Below are 24,395 nucleotides of genomic sequence, written 5' to 3'. Positions count from 1 at the left end.
TGTGTTTGTGTGTATCTAATAATCATATATACATATAATACTAAAGAGATTTTCAGCTATTACATTTAAAAACTGCTTACATATGTTTAAAGAAACTGAAGAGTAGGAAACTACACAACCAAGTAGTTATTTGGTCTCTCAGATCTATACTGAACCCTCTTCAGTTATTAAAGTTACTTGCATACTAGGATATGAATCCTCTTGCTCTTTTTTTCCCCCCAAGAAATTATACATAATAGATTGCAAAACAGCAGATGTCAGGGTCATCTTTCTTTTTAAAGAATTAAGCCATATTTTGTGAGGGCCAGAACTTGGATTATTTAATATATTTCCCCTCCCCCCCATTGAAAAACGAAGTTAAAGTAAATGTTTCAACACAATTTTATTGACCTCTTTATACAGAACTTTACCTGCAAAAATTGGGGGGTTTGAATGCATTACATAATATTTATATTGTATTGAGCTTTTTTATTCCTCACACTATATTTACATTAATAAATTGATTGAGAAGTTTATAGTAAAGGGATACTTACAGAACACTTTTATATCATTTAAAAGATGACCTGACCAAAAACTTTACAGGATTCATAAAATCAGGGATCATTTTGCTATTGACTTCACAGTGATCAGTAGTTTTATAGGTAATATTATAGTTAATTTGCAGCATTTTAGTACTCGTATTATTTATTTTTGGTCAGAAATAGTAAATTAAATATTTTTTGATAGTTTATAGGTAATGATCAACCCATAACTTTTAAAAGAAACAAAATGTTTCTAATTATTGAGTTAACTTTTGATTATACAAACTAGGAAAGGCAGGGAAATTTATGGGTTCCCCTTCTCCCCAATGATTCTATTAAGGTATTCTTTATGTTTAACTTTCAAAGTACTTTATAAATTTAGTTACCAGTTACTACTTGTTAATTGACAATTTTCTGAAAAATCCAGTTTCAGCAGACTTTTAGTGAAGGTGAAAGCAATCCTTATGTGCTTTCTACTTATTTGAATGTTCCTCAAGTATTTTATATTAAAAAAAAAAGAAGGAAAAGAAAAAACAGTGCCTCTGTTTTTAGAAAACTACTGCTCAGTAAAGTTGTTTAAACCATTTCTGGTAGCTAATGACAATTTTATATTAAATTGTATACTAACTTTAGTGAGACTGATTTTTTTAGTTGTTTACAGTACAGATACTTGTATTTGTTCTTTAATTACAGTATTTTCATTGTCGCAGTAATTTAGTAAAACTCTGTGGCTGCCTTGATTTTGACAGATTTTGTTAATATAAACTGATTGTTAGGCAATTAGTTATATTTATGCATAAATCAATTGCACTATAATTCATGAATTATTTATTACAATATTTTCTAATGAATTCATGTATCTGTCTTGTGTTGTAAATGTACTGTAATTCTGTTTCTACTTTGTGTTGTTATATATCTAAATCTGATTGTATGAATTTTAATTGTTCAGTTAACGTGTTTCTAGGTTGTAATTTGTAGTAAAGCACTTCAATGCTTTTGCACTTAAATTTACAACACTGTTGGTGTGTGATTGATTTACTCATTCATTCAGTAAAAGAAAAAAAGAAAAGAAAAGAAAAAACTTGACTACACTGACTTATTTGATTCACTCTAGGAAGCAATTTTTTTAATATCAGTAATAGAAATTGACTTTTTCTACAGACAACTCTCAGCAACAAAGCTTATAATGGGAAAAATGGATAGAAACTTACCAAAAAATAAGCAGGATGTGTTTGTTTATAAATCAAACAAAAATTAGAAAAAATTTTAGCACGAAAAGCAGTGGAGCTGTGAAACATACAATTTTAGAATCTTTATGTAGTTAAGTGAGTAAATTCTAGATTGGAGGCTTATGTGTATTCAACCATTTATTCATACATTCGGTTTTTCTTTGAGATTCTAACATACAAAAAAATACAGAAATGAAAATAATTAAAGCCAAATAAGTATATTATGGAATTTTCTAATTTGAGAACTTAGTTATCTAATATCTGAGAGAGATGTATAAAATCCTAATATCTGAATATCTAATTAGTAACTTTTTGAAGCTGTTCTTCCTATGACATTAGAACAAAATTATTGGCCCCTATGATATTGTTGAGATTTTTGAAGTTCCACTATTAAAAATAATCAATTGAATAAGAAATTCTTAAAGTATAGACTTCTTGGAATGTCAGAAGAAAGCCATAAAAATCTTTCAATGATTTTCAAAATAACACTAATCATTAATTTTGATTAGTTCTGCTCTAGACTACTAATGGAAAAGATCATTTGAGCATTTCAGGAACTGTTACGAGAGCATAGTAATGTTTAAAAAATAGATAATCTTTTTCTAAATTTGCAAAATTTGCTTTGGTGTTTTTGCTGCTACTCAAACAACAGAGTTTTATAAAATGTAGATACAACATTGCCTGCTTATCTGTGAAACAGGTTAAACCAGTTTTAGGCAGGTAATTTTATGAAAAGCATGTAAAATCTCTCTTTAGTCACAGATAGTTTAATAGGCCATAATATAACTTTTAAACAAACGTGTTGGAAATGGATCTGTCAGAACTTTTGGGATTTTCTTTTGCTTGTGTGAAAATTTTAGTTTTTTATTTGCTGGGAAAGAATATAATACCACTTATATCCTCTTACTGATAGTTAACATTTACTTGTGCCTTTATTCTCTATATATGTTTTCTGAGTTATACAGTAGTGAATCTTTGGAGTTAGTTCAATCATTTTATACTCTAACCATGAAAAAATTTACAAAAAATTATTTTCCAAAGGGAAGGGATACCGAGGTCATGTCCTGTCTTCATCTGTCTAGAGATGACAGTAGACTTAAAAATTTTTATTGTAATTTCATCTCTTCTCTCTGTTCGATAACTTCTTTATGTTAAATCCCATGCTAGTTTTACTAGCAAAACATTGGTTGAATCTAGTAAAATTACCTTTTTTCTAGAAGAATTTTTATCTAATCTGAAACATTTGCTTTGATGTTTTTGCTACTCAACAGAAATTTTATAAAATGTAGATAACATATTGCCTACTTATCTGTGAAACAGTTTAAACTGGTTTTAGGGAGGAACTTTTTAAAATCAGTTTCACGTTCATTTTAAAAATTATTTAATTTTTAATATTGGTGAACATAATAACCCTTTATTTAAATAATATACAGTCTTCTTTCACAGTTCATAGTCAGCACATTTCAGTTCCAACCCTAAATAAAATTTGTACAAGCCAGTGACTAACAACAACAAATATAAGAAATCACAAGTGGGAGGCTGTTTTCATGTACAGAGTTTGGTGATATGTTTAATTTAAATAGATACTTTTCTGAAACAGAATTCTTTTAATATATTTTATTCTTCTTGCTGCTGGTATTGGATTAGAAAGATTTTTTTTTTATGTAGACTTATACATTGGTTGCTAAGTAATCCTGGGTTTTAGTTTCCATTAGATTTATGTTAGTTTCTGCAGTGGGAAATTTTCCAGCATTTGAAATTAAATAATTAGGTAAGTAATGCCTTTAGTTTTGCTATAATTAATTTAGTATTTAAAATAAATTAAAAATAGATTATATTTTTAAATAGCTTAAATTTTTATTTTATTACTAGGTTAAAACGCCTGTTATTTATATGAAATCTAAATCCCTTAACTTTCCTTTTGACTATACAAAACTTTTTATTAGTAATTTTATTTTCACTACCTTGAAAAATATTTTATCTTTTTTTTAAATAAAGGTATTAAAAGAAAGATTTTCTCCTACATCTTATTTACCTTATTTGTACTAATATGGACTGATAACTACCAAATAACTTATAAAATGTCTACTTTACAAAAATTTTAACTCCTTCTGAAGCACTTTCCATTAAATATTCTTAATATAGCCAAAGCACTAAACATTAGCAATCTGTAAATATAACTATATCTATCAGTAGCAGCCTTTATATTACACCAAACATAGGGTTTTGCTTTGACTCATATTTTGTCATAGGAAATTATCGTAAGTGCTTCATTATATTTTTGGTAAACAATAATCAATATATCACTTTCACAGCTCTCCATAGGAATTAGGAGTCCAGCAATATAAAAATATCTATTTCAAGCTCTGTTAAAATTAAAATTCCTTATGATATTAGTATTTTTGCTGTAATTCATTTTTTGTTTGATTTTTATTTTTAGTTCAACTGTTGATGCAAAATCAGAGGAAGCTACTAAAATGGAAAAAGGAAAATCAGCATTAAGCAAAGTTTTGGAATCTTTGTGCATACATCACCAGGAACAAGTTTTGGCTATGTTGAAATTTCTAGTCCAAGAGCAGAATGCTGCTTCTCTTTGCTGTTGTAATTCATCCTATACTGTGTCTTCAGAGTCTCAGAATCCCCTAATTGAAGATGATGTAGATGGTCTGTTGTGTAGCTGTGAATATAGGCTGGCAGAAGGAGGGTGTTTACACAATGAAAGACAAAGCCCTGGTTTTGTGCCTCTGCCAGTCTGTATTAAAGATTTACATTGTTTATCTTGTCAAACTGTAACTATTGAACACATTAAGAAGGTAGTGAATAGAGGAATTGCAGACAGTTACAATTCTCACAGGTTCTGTTCTGGACTGTTAGCAGACATTCATTCCACAAAATCAGGCTTTCAGAGTCCTCGTTCATCAAGGGAAATATGTGATGTTTCGGTAAATCTTCAAGATGTTTGTAGATCTCGAAGTCCCTCACCCCCACCATTATCACCTGTGCAGGCTGAAGGATTTGAAAAATTGAAAGATGTCATCTCGGAGTGTTCAGCCTTAGAAAATAATAGACTTGAAACAAGTATTAACCAGCCTCCATCTCTGACACCAGCAGAAATAAGCAATGATGAAGATGGTCATGAAGGTAAAATGCCTAAAACTAAAAAATCCAGTAACTCTGATTCTTTGCTCTTAGAAGACAGCAATAATTGTACTACAAATCATGAAAAGGGTGAAACTACTATAATTTTTCAAGATTTAATGGATCGTATTAATGAAAAATTAAAGTCAATAGAAACAATAGATATGACAAACCTTATAAAATTATCTAGCAGTGATTGCAATACAGATAATGATTTAAAATTGAGAGATTTAATAACCTCTCTTTTGCATAATGCAAAGGCCAGTGATTACAGTTTTATGGAATTGCTGAGTCAACATGATAAAAAGATAGAAAATAAAATTATTCAGACAAGATTTCGAAAGCGTCAAGAAACCTTATTTGCAATGCACAGCTCTCCTGACTCACCCATATTCAGAAGGCAGTCATTACAGATAAAAAGAGAACTTGCTAGTCTTGATGAAAACTTTATGAGAAAAAAATACACCGAAAAAAATCCAAGGAAGTTTTTGCGCAATGATGAACTCTTTTCAGCAGACAAAGAGCAATTCTATCATTGCCAAAGACCTTCTTTACAGAATTCTAAAAGCCTGCAAGATAATAATCATGTGGAAACATCATTTTTACCAGATTATGGATTACAGTCATTGCAACTACCTCTAAATAATTTAGAAACTAACTTGGCTTTTGATGCATTTTCAGAAAGCTTTAAAACAGCTTCTCCTGAGAAAATGAACATAAGGAGATCACAGGAGATATCTGTGGCTAGGAAAAAGTTTTTGCAAAATCATAAAGAGAATCCAAAATTAGAGAATACTCAAACTCCTTTGAAAAGTGATATCCCTGGACTTTTGAGCAGAACCAAACGAAATATTGTACCACCAGGGTGGTATTCTATATATGTAACAAATAATTATGTTTTCAAAAAATCCCCTAAGGCCAAAAAAGTTTCTGACTCTACCAAAGGAAAAGATGAAGTAAAAAATATTCAGGTTGAAAGCTCACATAGTATAGATTTAAACAAAATTGCAATGAATTCTAATTTACAAGTTGTTGTGGAACGTTTGGAAGATACAATAAATATGGCCAAAAAGTCTTGGGATAGTCAGTCATTATCAGAAGGGTATAAAGCATCCAAGAAATTGATAGAAGTTGATGGTAAAGATCAACCTGCTGGTAGAAATATGACTCTGACTGTAAGTAGAATGACATGTAAAGAGAAAAGTTTATCAAAATCCATAGTAGCATCCACCAATATTAAAACCAATCATATACCTACAATAGATTTGAAGAGCAAACGACTTAACCAGAAAAAGTCATCTGCTTTAAACACAAGTAGCTTGATTTCCAGTGTTGAAAACGTACCAACAAAATATGAAGCCATTGAAAGCTCTTCTTTTGCCACCTATTCTAGTCCTATCAAACTCATGTTTTTATCTGAGGTTAAAAGCAGTGAAGGAGTCAAATATACTTTAACTTCAGTTGGTAATTCTGAATCAAATCGTGATTTTTCTTCTGAAAAGCAACCAACTCAAGTAACTGAAAATAGAAAAGAAACAAATGAGACTATCCCAAATGCTAACTCTGCAAATTATAGTTCTAATCTTAATGATAGTGACACTTTCCAAAAAGAACTAAACAAATTTAATTGTGCAAAAGAAACTGCAGAATCCTCTGCAGTGTTTACAGATGATATAAAGAATGATAAGCCACAAGAGTTACCTAAAGAGTATTCAAGCAGTATGATTGATTCATCTTTTAAAAGAAAACCAGGTAGACCTAAAAAAATAGGTCCCCAGGTTGTGAAACAGATAAAGCGACCAATTGGAAGACCACCTAAACCTAAAACTGACCAAACCGACATCGCCATTTGCCAAAATGAGTCCATTAGTGCTGAAAAGAAAAGCCCAGAGTCTCTCATATCAGAAGTAAAAGAAGGTATACATCAGAAGAGTATTACAGTAACTGTTATTTATGGAAGGTCAAGAAGAACTAAAAGGCATGTTTCTGAAGGAAGCATAAACAAAAGCAACTGTATATCTTTTAAAAATACTGTTACTGATTTTCCAACAGAATATAATAGTCTCAGAAATATTAGAGAATATGACACTGACTTGGGTGAAAGAATAAGTGCTATTTCAAGTTTGACTACTGAAAGTGAAATCTTGGGGTCTGGCTTTGAATATGTTAGACCTTTCAAGAACAAGCCTGTGATACCTCAACCTTCCAAGAACATTATTCGACCGAATCAGAAGCCTTTGGCAATAATTAGGAAGCCTGGTAGACCTGCAAAAGTGAAAATCTCTGGCATATCTGTGACTATCAGTAGAATTTCACCTCAGGAGAGAGAAGTGAGTATTAGCAGCTGCTTACCTCCTTTAGAACAAGAGAATATATTCCAGAAAAATCTGCCTGAAGAAAATCACCAGTGCACCATGGATACAAGGCACACTGAAGTTGACAAATTCAAGAATGAATCGAAAAGTATGGTTGCTGCTGTACCTTTGAGACATTCCATTAGGGATCGAAAACCATCTCTGCATTTCTTACATTCATTAGCATCTTCTAGTTCACTTATTTATAGAAATTCCCTGCTCCATAAGTCATATAAGCTTCATTTGCAGAAAGGTAAAAGTCAGGAGGACAAACATAAGCAGTCAAGGATTAAAATAGCTTCCAAAGGTACCCCAGGAGCTAGAAATTCAAGGAATGCAAAAAAGCATTTGGAAGATAAATTAATACCCATTTCTGAAGTATCCTTGGACCCTATAATTTCATCAAACCCTTTGCTCAGGTGGTGGGCTGCTTCTACTTCAAACGATTCCTTATTAGAGGAATTAAACAATAGATTTGAACAAATAACAAATGCTTGGGTGCCTGTGAGTGGAGATGAAGCTGAAAATTCTGTTCATAAAAAAAGAGAACCCATTGAAAATGATAACTTCAAAATAGCAAGCCCTTTGGAGACCTGTCTTTTAGAACTTGAGGTTTCACCCGTAAAAATGCTTTTTCAGAAAAAGTATGATTTGAATGAACTCTGTACCTGGTTTATGCAAACAACAGAAACACAGTCTCTTTCATTAGTTAGAAAAGCAAATGCACGGAACCCTTTGGAAGTAATAAACACCAGAGAAATTAAATTAGGGACCAAATATTCTGATTTTAATACCAGCCCTTTCAGAAAGCACTTTAAAAAATTTGCACTATCTTCACCTTCAAAGTCAGCAGGGAAGTTGCATATACTGCATAAAATGGTTAGCTCCCCACTCTTAAATGTGAAAAGTAATTTAACACTAACTAGATTAAAAAGAACTGAGTTTAAGAGGTTGCATCATGAAAGGTGGAGAAGAGAGGGAAAGCGGCACAGCCATGGGACAGGTGCTTGGATATCTAAGAGGAGGAACTTGAGATTTTTTTGCCAGAACCAACTTTTGAGTAAGACTGAGGGAGTAACAAATACTGACGTCCCACTCCAAGGAAAAAACAGAGTAGATAATCAGTTTATTTTCCCACCTGAGATCAGAGATAACTTTTTGCAACAGAGGTTGGCCATGTCTGATTTCAAAACACATGCTAGTTTAGAGAATAAATTTAACTCAGAAGCAAAGGAGAATGGAACAAACTGCAGCCAAAAAGATTTTGAAAAGGGACCAAGACTAGGCAATGTATGTTCAAATAACTGGAGGTCAAAAACCTTGAAAGACTGTAGAATATTTTTGAGGAAGATCAACTATCTTGAACACAGAAATACTTTTAAGTTAAATACCATCATTTACTCTCCTGAATCTATTAACTGTGGAAGTAATCATCAAACTCACATAGAAGAATCAAAGCGCTTTACCTTAAGATCCCAGTCTGCTAGGCAAAATTCTTTTAAAAAGCAATCTAAAGAAATAGAAAATGCTAAAGCAAATAGTCCTTCAAGCGATAAATTTCCTGCCCAACTTGAAAATAGTAAATTAAATAAATATGTTAACTATGACAAGAATCCTTCTGATAATTGTGAAGTTCTTAGCAAATTGAACAAAAGAAAAAGACCACCGTGGAAGACCACAGAAATGTCAACAAAAAGACATAAACGACAGTCTTGCAACAGTGGACAAATGGCAAACTATTATTCAAAATACCAACTAGGTAAGTTTTTCTCTACTTAATTTTAGTTTCATTGTAGGTGCCTTGAGTGAAATATCAGATGATGGCTAGAAAAGGAACAGTTGATTTAGTTTTGTTTCTAAAATATTTGGACAATCTAATTTCTTGGCACCTAGTATGAAACTCATAAAATTAGGTGCTGCTAAATGTCCCAGTGCACTTCCCCACATCTAAATATGTCCAGGATTTCAAGAAAAGTATATTTGAGACATAGAAAGCTTCTAAAATATTAATGTAAATACTGTCTTCTTTTGCATCTGATCTAATATAAAATATAGAGAACAGTATGCCCAATATGCCCAAGTAGCTATCTAAAAATTTACTACTATACTACAAGCTAATATATATTTATTGTCTAATGATAAATTAGTAACTTTGAGACCATCTGGAAAGTAAAAACTATCTCATGGTTAACTTGATGAAGACTATAACATATATAATAATCCTAGAGTATCAATCTCGCATTCACCATTAAGTTGTTAGGCCCTTTGATACTGCTTTGGGAACTACTTTTAGAGTCTATTTATTTAAAAGTGTCAAGATTTTTTTCCAATACGTCAGCAACTTATTAAATAGTTTTTTCATATGTGACGTTGATTCCATGGATATAAAGATGAAGATTTCTTTGTAGAGATAATGCATCACCTACCAAAGGAGAAAACCATATACAGGTAATTTTAAGATAATGTTAAATTCAGAATCAGCAAGTAATTATGAGCTTTACTCAGCTATTCTAACCTGACATTGGTACCTCAGGGAGACCGTTACCCCTTGAACCTAGCAAAAATGGGATGTAAACACTAGTTGCCATCAAACCAGTTCCAATTCTCTTCTTGATAGGTGCTAGACAATTTAGGATATGTAAGAGTGTGGCAGTGTTTGTTGATTTCTTTCCTGACATGAAAGAGTGAAGGAATGCAGGGTTACTGGGTTACATTTGGATATTTAAGGATATTTTATCATATGGTTGCATTGTTACATTGTATATTTTAGGGGAGTCTTTTGTGTGGCCCGAGAGGTATTAGTGGCTTAATTTTTATTATGTTTTTTAAAAACTTTATTAAAAGATAAAAAAACATTTTCAGGTCTTAAATTGAAACATTAAAAGCAGTAATTAAACTCGTTTTAATAGGTTAGATTATTATGAACCCCAAAATTCAATTACTTAACTGAATAACTTTTATAATACTTATTTCAGTATATCTCACTTGCAGTGATTAAAATTTTTAACATAAATAATTTAAATTTTAAAGATGGTCAAATTGGAGTCTCCATTATTAAAAATGTATCAAATCTAAAAGTGACGTCCTTTGTTCCTTGGCCTAAGGGTAACTAAAAATAACACAACAAATAGTATGTCAGGAAAAAAGTGGGAAGAAGTCTAATAGTTATTTTTTTCAAAAGAGCTTATAATTCACCTAAAAATACATTCACATATTTTTAAAAGATTGCCATGAATGGAGAATAAAGTGTAATGTTTCATTTTTAATTCTTTACACCATCCTCATTTCATACTAAAGATAGTTTGTATTGTCATTTCTCAACAAAACTGTGTTTTGTTACTTCCAGCTTAACCATTGTATCTTTCTAAGGTATAAATGTAAATGTATTTTAATATGATTCTTCATCTCACTAAATATGATATCACCCTAGAAAAATAAGATGGAAGATGCCTATTGTTACTTTTTCAAATTAATTTCAGATCCTTTTGTAACATTTAAAAAAACTTTAGTATCATAATAGGAGTTGTTTTTCACCTTTTCTCATTTTAAAAATTCATAGTAGTAGTTCCTGTTCTGCTCAAAGTTTTATTTATCTTTTACTGATAACTTTCCTTCTTTGTTTTAACATTCTTTTTTTTCCCACTCAATCAACAAGGACATTATTTTTATAAAGTTGTATTTATAGCAATATTTGTTATATTATCTGATTTTTAAATGTTTCTTAAGGTGTTGTTTTTTTTTAATCATTATTCTTGATACTCATTTTCTTTTTGCCTTTTTGGAAATGACACTAAAATTCATTATTTTATATGTGTTTTTCTTCTTCATTGAATACATAGTAACTGGAAGTTTGAGACTTTTAACAATAGGACTTTTCTAGGAAAATTCATTTGGCAATGTAATAATGAATTAATGGAATATTTCTGTTGATGAAGAGTTTTGCTTTTACTTACAAATGTCTTGTTTTTAAACTTTTCAAGATTAACCATACAGATATAGTTTAGTACACAGAAATTTGAAAACTTATACTTGATGACATTTGTACTGCTTATATCAATTGTAAACATGGAAAGGAAGAAGAAGAAGTGCAATTCTATTGTATTCTTGTTTTAACAAATACTTACTGAATGCCTACAATATGCTCTTAGGCACGATAGAAGATTCACAAAGCTTTTTTCCATCTAAGTAAGAAAATAAGATCTATATTGCTTATTTATTCAAAATATAGAGTGTATTTTATGTTTTAAGTGCGATATTATATGTTTTAAGGGGATAGAATGGTAAAAGTCATGTTTTGTACTCTCGAGCTTACCATCTTATGCAGGATAGTGAATAGGCAATTCATGGAAAGAGGAGTGCTATGATGGGAGAGAGAGATGGACTATAGGAGCACATAGGGAAATTGAACCCAGGGTCAGAGAATTACACAAGGATACTTGCTTCTAAGCTGGAATTTGAAGAATGACAAAGTATTAGAAGTCCGGAGTATTTCAGGCAGAAGCAAATTGCATGGGGAAAATGTGGTTGACTGAAGAGAGCAGGGTTGTCTGGAACACGGATTAATTTAGTTCATATAGCTAAGACACAAAATAGGAATTTAGGAAGGGGCAGGGGGTAGTTGAAAAAATGGCAAAAGATAAAGCTGCTGATGGAGGCATAGCACAAATTGTGAGGTCAGCATCAGTTAGTGAAAAAAAAAATCTGGAGCCCTGATAGTGGCAGTATTGGGGAAGAATGGACATATTTGAGACACATCCATGAAGTAGAATCAGTCTTAGAGAACAGAAGAATAAAGTTTAACATCAGGTTTTTGGCTTGGACATCTGGGTAGGTGATTGTAATATCACTCTAGGTGTTCAGTTTTAGACATATAAAGTTTGAGATATCTAATGGGGTATCCAAGAAGAGATAACTTAGGATGAGTTATGAGTGTTTGCTCAGGAGAGAGATCTCAGCTACAGATAAAGATTTGGGGGCCAGCAAATAGTTGAAGCCCTGAGAGTGGAAGAGACTGTTCAGTGTAAAATGTGAAGAACATAGGGTCTCAGAGCCCCAGAGATAGGAGAAAATAAAAGATGTGTACAAAAGGAGACTAGTGAGAGTAGCCTGGAGAGAAGAGGAAAGCCAGCACAGAATGGTGACACGAAATGTGTTTTAAGAAGGGAAAAAAACAACAGTGTAAAGTGTTAATAAGAGGTCAGTTAGGTCTTGAAATCTTCTGTGTAGCACAGGAGGTTATTTTAGAGTCAGAACTCTTATGATTGAGTAAATGCAGGAAAAAGAAATGAAAATTAGCACAGAAAAATGTAAATGGCAGATTGGTGAGGAAATAGGGAAGTAGTGAGAGGAAGCCCAGTTGAAGGATGTTTAGATGCCAATGGGAAGAAACCACTGGAAAATGAACGACTGAAGTAGAAAAATGAGATGGCAAACAGGGGAAATGGAGTGAAGCCCCTGACTTGATAGTGGGGTATCATGAGAATCATTAGAGAGATTGGTTTTGGCCAGAAGAGTCCTTTCTCTCCTAAGACATGAGAATGCATGTGTGCATGCCAAGTTGCTACAGCCATGTCCAACTCTGCGGCAGTCTGGGCCACAGCCCGCCAGTCTCCTCTGTCCATGGCATTCTCCAGGCGAGAATACTGGAGTGGGTTGCCATGCCCTCCTCCAGGGTATCTTCCCCACTCAGGGAGAAAAGCCTCATCAATTACGTCTCCTGCATTGCAGGCAGGTTCTTTTACCATTAGTGCCACCTGGGAAGCCGAAAACATGAGAATAGTGGGAGTGATTTTTAGGAGGATCCAAATCCTCCTAAAGTTTATAATTTATGGGGACAATGTTTAGGATAGTAGACTATTTTCTATGAATCAAGAGGTAATCTAAGAGTTTTATGGTAAGTATTGAGCTCTGGATAATGTTTGAAATACTGTCTCAATAAGTAACAGGATTGAACAGCTTGTGATTTTTATCGTAGTTGCCAGAATGTAAAGCTTGGGAGAAAGATGGGCCATTATACTTAATAGTAACTGTGTTCACCAAGTGGATGTAACAGAAGGAAAAGAGATCAAACTAAGAATTTATTCTTTGAGTTGTGATAAATTACATGATCAAACTACTTCTAAGAAGTCTTTTTCTAATAGCTGCACACAATATAGATTAGAAGAGAGGGCAGAATGGGGTGTGTGAAGGACCAGTTGTAAGAGACGATTTTTGTGGTGATAATGGTCTAAAATTATGTGTGACTATTGAAAATAATAACATAGACTCTTTAATGTCAGTGTTGTTTGAGTTCCTAAAGCAAATGTGTGCCTTTTCCTAATTGATACACAGCTGGATATAATAAATAGACTTTGGACACCTCTGAAATTTCAGGCCAGAATAACCTAGTATGTACTTAAAGCTACTATCCTCATATTATTTTTCCTAAAATGTTAAAGTTTTCCATAAAAATTCAAAACTCAGGTTTACACTTTCAGTTGGATTCTGAGATGACTGAAAATAGTTCAGTTTGTCAGTTTCTCTGGTTTTGTCATCTGTCCTCAAAAATGACTAGATATATATTTCCACTCAGAATTCTGTTTTTCACTGAGATATGTAAGTGATGGGTGATTTGAAATTAATGGTATACTCTTTTAATTACCTAAAACTGAAACTAACCGTGCATCCTTCTCTGGTCCTGCTAATGAACATTTTACCATATTTTTCTGAGTCCTAACTCAAGATATTCTTTTAAATTTGTATGGTTGAGGCAACCTCAACACAGAATATCCTTTAACAGTTAAAAATAAAATTTAGAGTTACTTCATGTAACATTCAGCATCATGTTACCTAATGGAAATTATGAAGTACTAGAGATGATTTTCTGAATTTCATTTTGATAGAAAAATGTTTCCAGATGATTCAGTCACTTTAATCTGGTTTGCTACACAAGCATTCCAAAGTTACATTCCAGGAAAAACTGGTCCACCAAGATGTTCTGTGTTCAAAGTGTTCTGTAGTCCAGTAACATTGTGAAATGCTCAGTTATCTTTCTTGTGCTTACTGAATCATAGAGCCCCATTAGTATGTTAAAACACGTTCTCCAAACTTTATGTCCCATAGAACATAGTTTGCATGCTAAGTCGCTTCAGTCTTTGCAACCCCATGGTTTGTCTGTCCATGGGATTCTCCAGGCATGAATACTGGGATGGGTTGCCATTTCCTTCTCCAGGGGATTTTCCTGACCCCGGGATCAAACCAGTGTCTCTTAAACCTCCTGCATTGGCAGGTGCCACTAGCGCCACCTGGGAGGCCCCGGAGCACAGTGTTGGAAACGCTGCTCTACAGAGTTTCCTGCTAGGCTTTCTCTGTACTTACTGTGATGCTACCAGAAAGAATGCAGTGACTATAATTATGTACGTTAATTTATGTACTAGACTTGCTCTTGTACATAGATTGTTAAAGTAATCAAAATTAAATTGTAAGTGCTTTACTAAGATTCACCAAGAAAAGATGACTCTAGTAAATAACATTCAGGCCAAAATAATCACATTTTGATAAGTCTGATTTATTTTTGTATAGATTTTATTTCATAATGAATCAAGAAAGGAAATAGCAGTCAGTTCAGGTGGCTTGCCTCTCTGTATTAAAAATCATAAGAAAATACCTTACGAGTTTAGGAAAACATACGAGATCAGAGTCCCCTTGAGTCTTAATTAAACCACACTCTTATTTTGGTCAGAACTGGATAAAAAAGACATATTTTAATGTAAAAAATAATAAATATATCGACCTGTTCTTTTTTACATGAGCTTTATATTACCGTCTTGTTACTTGCCAGTGTCATCAGTAAAAATATTAAAACTGTGACCCAGTAATTTAAAGCATTCTAATGAAATAAAAAAGGCTTTAATAAAATGCATTCTTTTTACAATTAAATATTTTCCCCATTATTGTAATTTTCATAGAGACTGACTAAAGAGAAGAGTTAACGTTTTAAAGAGTTTTAATATAGTAATATTTGCGTTATGAAACAGCTACTTTGGTAATTCCTTATCTTTTTTTTCCTAGAATTTCTCTCGCATATCTTATATCTCATTGCTTTGTCAACCATTACAGAATATTCTACTTTACTAATTGCCCCATATCTTTCGTGGAAAACTATTCCATTTGTTCAACAAATATTGTATATTTTTCTTTTGATCTCCTGGGCACTATTAGGTAGGGTTACAAAGTAACTCAGGGAACTTAGCAAAAAATATTTCAAGTTGTTTTTTCAGTTTAACAACATAATTAGTAAAACTTGAAGAAAGATAATTTGGTTGATTCACCCTATTAATGGATATGAAGTACAACACTATTTTCAAACCAGATTAACTTTCCAAATTGAGGTGTCTGGCCCCCAGCCTGCCTTGTAAGTAGTTTTGTTGGAACATTGCCATGATCATTCACTTATGTGTTTTGTCTATTGCTGTTTTATGCTGCAAAAGCTGAATTGAGTAGTTGCAACAGAGATCCTAAAGCCCACAAAGCCTAAAATATCCTGACCCTTTGCAGAAAAAGTTGGCTGACCCATTTTTATTGGTAGAATTTTGATATGATGTGACTAGAAAAAAAATTTATTGTCTTTTCTTTTTGTTTTTAGTAAGTTAAGATTATTATATCCAGTTCTTTCCCAGAACCTATCCACTCCCTCCCTATTGTCCACTTCCTCTTGCCACACAATCCAGTACATTTCTGACTTGTAGTTATTTTATTTTGTTTTATCTCCCTGGGACAAGACCTGTCTGTATCCAGCAGAGTGGTGCTGGGGGAGCCATCAGTGCCAGTTTTGTTCTGTTTTGTAAATCTTCATTCTCTCCCTGCAGCCTCCAGACCTGCTTTGTCTATCTGAGGTAAGTGGTTCAAGGGTCACCCTTCTCTTCCTTAACCAGGTGCTATGACCTGTTAGAGATTTATTTCAGTGCTTCACACCTTAAATTCCTGCCTCACATGTTCTCTTCTCCCCTTTTCTCTTCTCTATTCATTTAGTAATTCAAATTTTTTAGTTCAGCCCTCATGGCTATCATATTTTTCTCCTCATTTTTCCTATAGTGAGCTGAGTAGTCTGTGATTATCATAATAAACAGCCTACTGAATTCACCTATTGTTGAACAACAACAGCAAAAAAAAGCAGAGCAGGTATCTGAATGATTTCATCCTGCCATGTTTTTCTTCCTTGTTTTTGTTAATTTTAAGCAAGACCTTGGCTTCATTTTATTCCCCTCCAATTCCATTTCTAGGCAACCTGGAAAATTCATTTGTTTGCTTCTTTGTGTGTAATATAAATGTATAGAATGCTAGACTTTAGAAGCCAGTATCTATAGACACCATTAATTTATTCTTTCAAAAATTTTTGTCTCCTGTGTTCTAGGCAGTATGGTAGTCATATGGAACGTGATGGGGGACAAAACCAGATGTCACTCCATTCATGGTCAGCTTTGTTTGGAGAGGCAGACATTTGAGAAAAATTACACAAATTTTACAAGTTCTTAATTTGTAGGTGGTACTATGATTATTCCTTATAGGGAGATCTTATCAAGTCAGCAAAGTAAAGGAAGACTTCTCTGAAAAAGTGTCCATTGAACTGAGCTGTGAAGAATGAGTAGCCATCAACTAGGCCAAGCAACAGAGAATGGGGAGGGGAGGAATGACTTTCCAGGAAGAAAGAAGTGACTATGAAAAAAAACATGAGGCTTGGTATTCCTCGTGGAGTTAGATAAGAGGTGACTGGTGTGTCTTGAGTCAAAAGAGAGAAGGAGGAGCATGACGCCCCTTGAACATTGAAGAGTAAGCCAAGGGTAGACCACGCAGGTTCTCAGAAGCCATATTTACGTCCTTTCAGTGGCTGATTTTACTCCACTAGTCAGGCAGCACCAGCACCTATCTGGGAACTCTACTTACCCAAGTTCTAGGAGGGCGTTCCATTTTTTGGTGGCAACACCAGTCATATCCAGTCCTATATGGCCTCTAGGTATTTTCCATCTGGTCCTTCTCAATGGTCTTTTTCACAGCCTTGGGAAACATTTATGTCTGATCAGTATTGATCTGCAGACTTGCAGGGAGTCTAGTCACCTTGGACTCTTCTACATCTAAACTCTGTCTTCCCTTTTCAGGAAGATTCCCAAGCTCTGTTTGGGTTCCTCCTTTATTGCAGTCTGGAAACTCTCTAAGCAGTAAACCATAGCAAATTTTAGGACTTACCACCTTTTATTTCCCTTTTTTCAGGAATCACTGTCATCTGTACTTCTGTCATCCTTTATCTTAGAAACATTATTTCATGTATTTAGTGTACTGTTTATAAAGTGAGAGGGCAGATTCATCTTGTTACCTCATCATGGTTAGAAAAAAATAACCCAGATTCATTTTTTAACAATTATTTATCCAGCTGCAATATGCTAGGAGATGAAAATAATATACTGAGCAAGACAACAGGGATTTATACTTTCTTCAAGCTTGTATTTTATTGGAGGGTGTAAAACAGAAAACGTAAGGCAGTGGTAAAATCTGTGTTATGAAATTAGGTGATACAAGGAGATTTTTTGTAAAGCCGCTTTAGGTTGAGTACTCAGAAAAATTGAGATAGCTAGAATATCATTGATAACTGAAACTGAATATGGATGAGAGCTGACAGTATAAAAAAAGGAAGGAAAGCCTGGGACTCAAACTTGAGAAGTAGCAACATGCATTAGCCAGGTAGAGTGGGATGACTACTTGAATTGACAGGAAGAGGCAGAGGAAAACCAGTACTGAGTTTCAAAAAGAGAGAGTATGTTACTCTGCTCAGGCTGCCATAACAAAACAACATGGACTGCATGACTTAAACAATAGAGATTTATTGTCTCAGTTCTGGAGACTGCAAAGTCTAAGATCTGGAGGGTTCTGTTTCTGGTGAGAGCTCTCTTCCTGGCTTGCAGGACACTCTCCCATTCTTTGGTGTCTCCTTCTCTATAGGAACATCAGTCCTATTGGATTATTGTTGTTGATGTTCAGTCATGTCTGACTCTTTGCAAACCCCATGGAGTGCAGCACAGCAGGCTTCCCTGTTCTTCACCATCTCCCAGAGCTTGCTCAAACCCATGTCCATCGAGTCAGTGATGCCATCCAACCATCTTGTCTTCCGTCATCCCCTTCTGTTCCTGCCTTCAATCTTTCCCAGCATCAGGGTCTTTTCTAATGTGTTGGCTCTTTGCATAAGGTGGCCAAAGTATTGGAGCTTCAGCTTCAGTATCAGTCCTTCCAATGAATATTCAGGATTGATTTCCCTTTAGGATTGACTGGTTTGATCTTCTTGCTGTCCAAGGGACTCTCTAGAGTCTTCTCCAGCACCACAGTTCAAAAGCATCAATACTTCAGCACTCAGCCTTCTTTATGATCCAACTCTCACAACCATACATGACTACTGGAAAAACCATAGCTTTGACTAGACAGACGTTTGTCAGCAAAGTAATGTCTCTGCTTTTAAATATGCTTTCTAGGTTGGCCATAGCTCTTCTTCCCAGGAGCAAGCGTCTTTTAACTTCATGGCTGCATCACCACCTGCCGTGAATTTGGAGCCCCAAAAAATAAAGTCTGACACTGTTTTCCCATCAATTTCCCATGAAGTGATGGGACAGGATGCCATGATCTTCGTTTTTTCAATGTTGAGTTTTAAGCCAGCTTTTTCACTCTCCTCTTTCACTTTCATCAGGTTTCTTTAGTTCCTCTTCACTTTCTCCCATAAGGGTAGTGTCATCTACATATCTGAGGTTATTGATATTTCTCCTGGCAATCTTGATTCCAGCTTGTGCTTCATCCAGCCTGGCATTTCACATGTTGTACTCTGCATAGAAGTTAAATAAGCAGGCTGACAATATACAGCCTTGACCTACTGCTTTCCCAATTTGGAACCAGTCCATTGTTCCATGTCTGGTTGTAACTGTTGCTTCTTGACCTGCATACAGGCTTCTCAAGAGGCAGGTAAGGTGGTCTGGTATTCCATCTCTTAAAGAATTTTCCACAGGTTGTTGCGATTCACAGTCAAATTTTGGCATAGTCAGTGAAGTAGATTTTTTCTGGAATTCTCTTGCTTTTCAATGATCCAGCAGATGTTGGCAATTTGACTTCTGGTTCCTCTCCCTTTTTTAAATCCAGCTTGAACATCTGGAAGTTCGTGATTCACGTATTGTTGAAGCCTCGCTTGGAGAATTTTGAGCATTACTTTACTAGCATGTGAAATGAGTGCAATTTTGCGGTAGTTTGAACATTCTTTGGCGTTGCCCTTCTTTGGGATTGGGATGAAAACCTTTTCCAGTCCTGTGGCCACTGCTGTGTTTTCCAAATTTGCTGGCATATTGAGTGCAGCACTTTCACAGAATAATCTTTTAGAATTTGATATACCTCAGCTGGAATTCCAACACCTCCACTAACTTTGTTCATAGTGATGCTTCCTAAGGCCCACTTGACTTTGCACTCCAGGATGTTTGGCTCCAGATGAATGATCACACCATTGTGATTATCTGGATCATCTATGGGGTTGCACAGAGTCAGACATGACTGAAGTGACCTAGCAGAAGATCTTTTTTGTATAGTTCTTCTGTATATTCTTGCCACCTCTTCTTAATATCTTTTGCTTCTGTTAAGTCCATACTGTTTCTGTCCTTTATTGTGCCCATCTTTGCATGCAATGTTCCTTTGGTATCTAATTTTCTTGAAGAGATCTCTAGTCTTTCCCATTCTATTGTTTTCCTCTATTTCTTTGCATTGTTTACTTGGAAAGGCTTTCTTATGACTCCTTTCTTATCTTCGGAACTTTGCATTCAGATGGATATATCTTTCTTTCTCTCTTTTGCCTTTCACTTCTTTTCACAGCTATTTGTAAGTCCTTCTCAGACAACCAGTTTGCACTGGTGAATTTCTTTTTCTTTGGAATGGTTTTGATCATCACCTCCTGTACAGTGTCATGAACCTCCGTCCATAGTTCTTCAGGCATTCTATCAGGTCTAATCCCTTGAATCTATTTGTCACTTCCACTGTATAGTCATAAGGAATTTGATTTAGGTCATATCTGAATGGCCTAATGATTTTCCCTACTTTCTTCAATTTAAGTCTGAATTTGGCAATAAGGAGTTCATGATCTGAGCCACAGTCAGCTCCCGGTCTTGTTTTTGCAGACTGTATAGAGCTTCTCCATCTTCAGCTGCAAATAATATAATCAATCTGATTTCAGTATTGACCATCTGGTGATGTCCATGTGTAGAGTCATCTCTTGTGGTTTTGGAAGAGGTGCTTGGTATGACCAGTGCGTTCTCTTGGAAAAAGTCTCTTAGCCTTTGCCCTGCTTCATTTTCTAGTCCAAAGCCAAACTTGTCTGTTACTCCAGGTATGTCTTGGCTTCCTAATTTTGCATTCTAGTCCCCTATGATGAAAAGGACATCTTTATTTGGTGTTCATTCTAGAAGGTCTTGTAGGTCCTCATAGAACCATTCAACTTCAGCTTCTTTGGCATTAATGGTTGGGGCATAGACTTGGATTACTGTCTTGGATTACTTGAATGGTTTGCCTTGGAAATGAACAGAGGTCATTCTGTTGTTTTTGAGATTGCACCCAAGTACTGCATTTAGGACTCTTATTGACTATGAGGGCTACTCCATTTCTTCTAAGGGATTATTGGATTATGGCCCTACCCTATGACTTCATTTCACCTTAATTACTCCTAAAGGCCCCATATCTCTTAATAATAGAAATCTGAGGATGGGGGATTGGAGGGGTGGTGGGAAGGGAGGGGTACATAATCCAGTCCCTAGCAGAAGAAACAGCCGAAAGTGTTGAATGTTGTTAAGAAGTCAAAAAGTCAAAAACTAAAGATCCTTTGTTAGATTTATTACATTGGTGACTATAGTAAGTGCTGGTTTCCTGGAGTAAAAGCCCTGAAAGCTAGGTTAGAGAAGGTTAAAGAAGAAGAGGTATAGAAAATGGTGATAGCAAATATAGGAAAGCTTATTAAAGTAATCTAACTAAAAATATTCAGTTCAGTTCACTTAGTCATGTCCGACTCTTTGCGACCCCATGGACTTCAGCACACCAGGCCTGCCTGTCCATCACCAACTCCTGGAGTTTACTCAAACTCATGTCCACTGGGGAGACGGCAACGTCACCCCATTCCAGGACTCTTGCCTGGAAAATCCCATGGATGGAGGAGCCTGGTGGGCTGCAGTCCAAAGGGTCACACAGAGTTGGACACGACTGAAGCGACTTAGCAGCAGCAGTATGTCCATTGAGTCGGTGATGCCATACAGCCACCTCATCCTCTGTTGTCCCCTTCTACTCCCACCTTCAATCTTTCCCAGCATCAGGGTCTTTTCGAATGAATCAGTTCTTCGCAGGTGGCCAAAGTATTGGAGTTTCAGCTTCAGCATCAGTCTTTCCAGTGAATATTCAGGACTGATTTCCTTTAGCATGGACTGGTTGGATCTCCTTGCAGTCCAAGGGACTCTCAAGAGCTTTCTCCAACACCACAGTTCAAGAGCATCAGCTCTTTGGCACTCAGCTTTCTTTATAGTCCAACTCTCACACCCATACATGACTGTTGGAAAAGTAATGTCTCTGCTTTTTAATATGCTGTCTAGGTTGGTCAAAAGATTGAGTGAAGCCATGGTTTTTTGTTTTTTTTTTTTAAATAATGAGGGACCTTGCACTTGTTTAAACACGATGGTGAGGATCCAAAATAGGAGAGATGGTCTATTATTTATTTCCACAACAATGCTACATTTTACAAACCACACCAAAACTCATCAGCTCAAAGTAATTAAGTATTTATTTCACTCGTGTCAGTGATTGGCAAGTGTGACTGGAGGTTCTTTGGATATTGGCTGGGCTCCCTCCAGTGTGTTGGGGTTAGCTGGCAATTGAGTGGAACAGCTTAGCCCTGCTCCTTGTGTCTCTCATAGTCATCCAGCAAGCCAGCCAGGCATGTTCTTAGGGCAGAAGCAGAGGTGTAAAAGTGAACATAAATGTCTAGTCTCTCAACTTCAGCTAGCATCATGTTTGCTGTTTATAAATAGCATGTTTGCTATTATCCCATTAAGCCAGTGCACATCACATAGGTGAGTCAGGATGGGAGGGCCTGGTCGAATAGATAGGGCAGAGTGAATACAGTGATGGATGAAGAACCGAAGTCATTAATTAATCTGCCACAGATGGTATATTTAAGAAAAAGGATTGGAACCATTGATGATAATCATTGAGAAGTTCCTGAGAAGGTCTGTGGGAACAGGGTCAAAAAACATTTACGTCGTACCAGGTTCTGTGATCTTCTACAGTTAATTGGCATTGTTTTAGATAAACAGCTTCCTAATTGCTTTTACTTTCATATTAGTACTGACATTTTCTAGTTTATTTATAAAGGTATCTGAATCATGTAGTTTCTAGATATTTGAATGCTTATTTAATATACTGCTTTAGGTACAGTTGTACTAATATGCAAGTTCACTAAGAAATTCAGGGATCCCTACAAGACTGAGAATCACTTCTAAATCACATAGCAATGCAAACTGTTCATTGAATCCTGAAGAGAATTTGTTTTGTACCTTTGATATGACTACAGTTTCCTTCATTTCGTTTAGCTAAAAATTCAGGTAGATATCTCACTTCTTAGTGAAGTGATTAAATTCTAAATGTCTTCTTTTCAATTTTTTATTATTTCGGTTTGCTCTTTACTAATCATGGTAGCGCTAAGTAAGCACGTACTGTGTGTACCATGTGTTGATCTTTTATTGAAAATGTAATTTTTCTAAAATTGGTAGCAGTAAGTTGCAACTCTAGGATTCTATTCTAAGACTATTGACTTTCAAGGTCTTGCTCTTAAACACCTGGTTCTTCCCCTCCTTCAGATAACCATATCAAAAAACCAAAAGCAAATCCAGAAAAATGGCTGACTTATTCCCACTTTAACAATCTGCCGAAGTATTTAAATTCATCAGTATCTTACCAAAAGGAAATTTTACTCTTCAGATAAATTACAGCTTTTAAAAACAAACAAATACAACAGCTGTACAACCTAACACTCAGAGAGTTTTCCAACAAGAGAAAGGATTTATTTGGTCACCTTAAACCTCATGGTTCACTAGTGCACCATGTTTACCTGGCTACACTCTATGGCTTTTTTACATTTGATCCTCTTTAAGCCCAGAGATTCAAAATTAACCTGTTGCATACAAATTACTTGTTTAGTCGCTAAGTCATGTCTGACTCTTTTGCAACCCCATGGACTGTAGCCCATCAGGCTCCTCTGTCCATGGAATTTTCCAGGAAAGAATCCTGAAGTGGGTTGTCATTTCCTTCTCCAGGGGTGTCTTCCTGACCCAGGGATCGAACCCAAGTCTCCTGAACTGCAGGCAGGTTCTTTACTGCTAAATTACCGGGGAAACTAATACAGTAAAAATTGTAAAAACAGATTATACATGTATCTGCCATAGTTTATCCCCACACATGTAATTTTTTATTTTGATTTTTGTTATCAGTACTAATATTCACATTTATTGACTCCTTACTGTGTGTCCAATCAGGCATATTACATGCATTCCCTATACCAGGTGCTTTATTTACATCAATTCATTTAATAATCACATTACCCTTAAGATGTGGTATTCTATCTTTACTATCCAGTTAAATTGAAACTTAGAGGCTAAGGAGTGTACACTCAGCAGGTGAGTGATTTGATTTAGGATCAGAACTCAGGATCTAAAATCTCCCTCTGTCCCAATTTCCTAAAATTCTCATCCCTAAAGACCTATTTCAAATGTTAATCCATTTCTAGGATTACTCTTTCCCTTCTCTGTAATCCCTTTGTCCTTAGTTACTCCTTTTACTTTTACTACTTTTAATTCTGGTAATTTATGAATACTCCCTCCTCCCTGCCCCCCACCCACCCACCACCACCTTACCAAGCTGCAAAACCCTTTAAAACAGATACTAGCACACACTTTTATATTCCTAATATATTAGGTAGATATTGTTAAGGATTTAACTTTACTTACCAGCAGACCTGGATGGTGAACAATGCCAGAGCCATATAGAACTGAAACATTTCTCTCTGTGGCAGGGTCTTATATTGGCCTCGTAGAACCTAAGAACCATCAAATTTAGATTCCAGTAGA

General features: G+C 35.1%; 1 protein-coding gene across 15 annotated transcripts in view; it reads left to right on the top strand.

Moving 5' to 3' along the window:
* LCORL (ligand dependent nuclear receptor corepressor like) overlaps positions 1-24,395 on the top strand; it is a 170,199-nt gene that overhangs the window by 141,705 nt on the left and 4,099 nt on the right. For 10 of the 15 annotated variants that reach the window (XM_069593753.1, XM_069593755.1, XM_069593756.1 and 7 more), the window contains 2 exons: positions 4,191-9,001; positions 16,089-16,115. The exons of 3 other annotated variants lie outside the window; for them this stretch is intronic. In XM_069593753.1, the coding sequence (XP_069449854.1) occupies positions 4,191-9,001; positions 16,089-16,114 (4,837 nt within the window). In that variant the 3' untranslated portion in view covers position 16,115. Of the gene's footprint in view, positions 1-4,190; positions 9,002-16,088; positions 16,116-24,395 lie in introns of those variants that run through there. 2 more of the 15 variants (XR_011446607.1, XM_069593754.1) reach the window with 2 other exon arrangements.

The sequence above is a fragment of the Ovis canadensis genome, chromosome 6 (genome assembly GCF_042477335.2).
Source record: "Ovis canadensis isolate MfBH-ARS-UI-01 breed Bighorn chromosome 6, ARS-UI_OviCan_v2, whole genome shotgun sequence".
Taxonomy (NCBI): Eukaryota; Metazoa; Chordata; class Mammalia; order Artiodactyla; family Bovidae; genus Ovis; species Ovis canadensis.
This window is presented reverse-complemented; position numbering and strand designations above follow the sequence as displayed.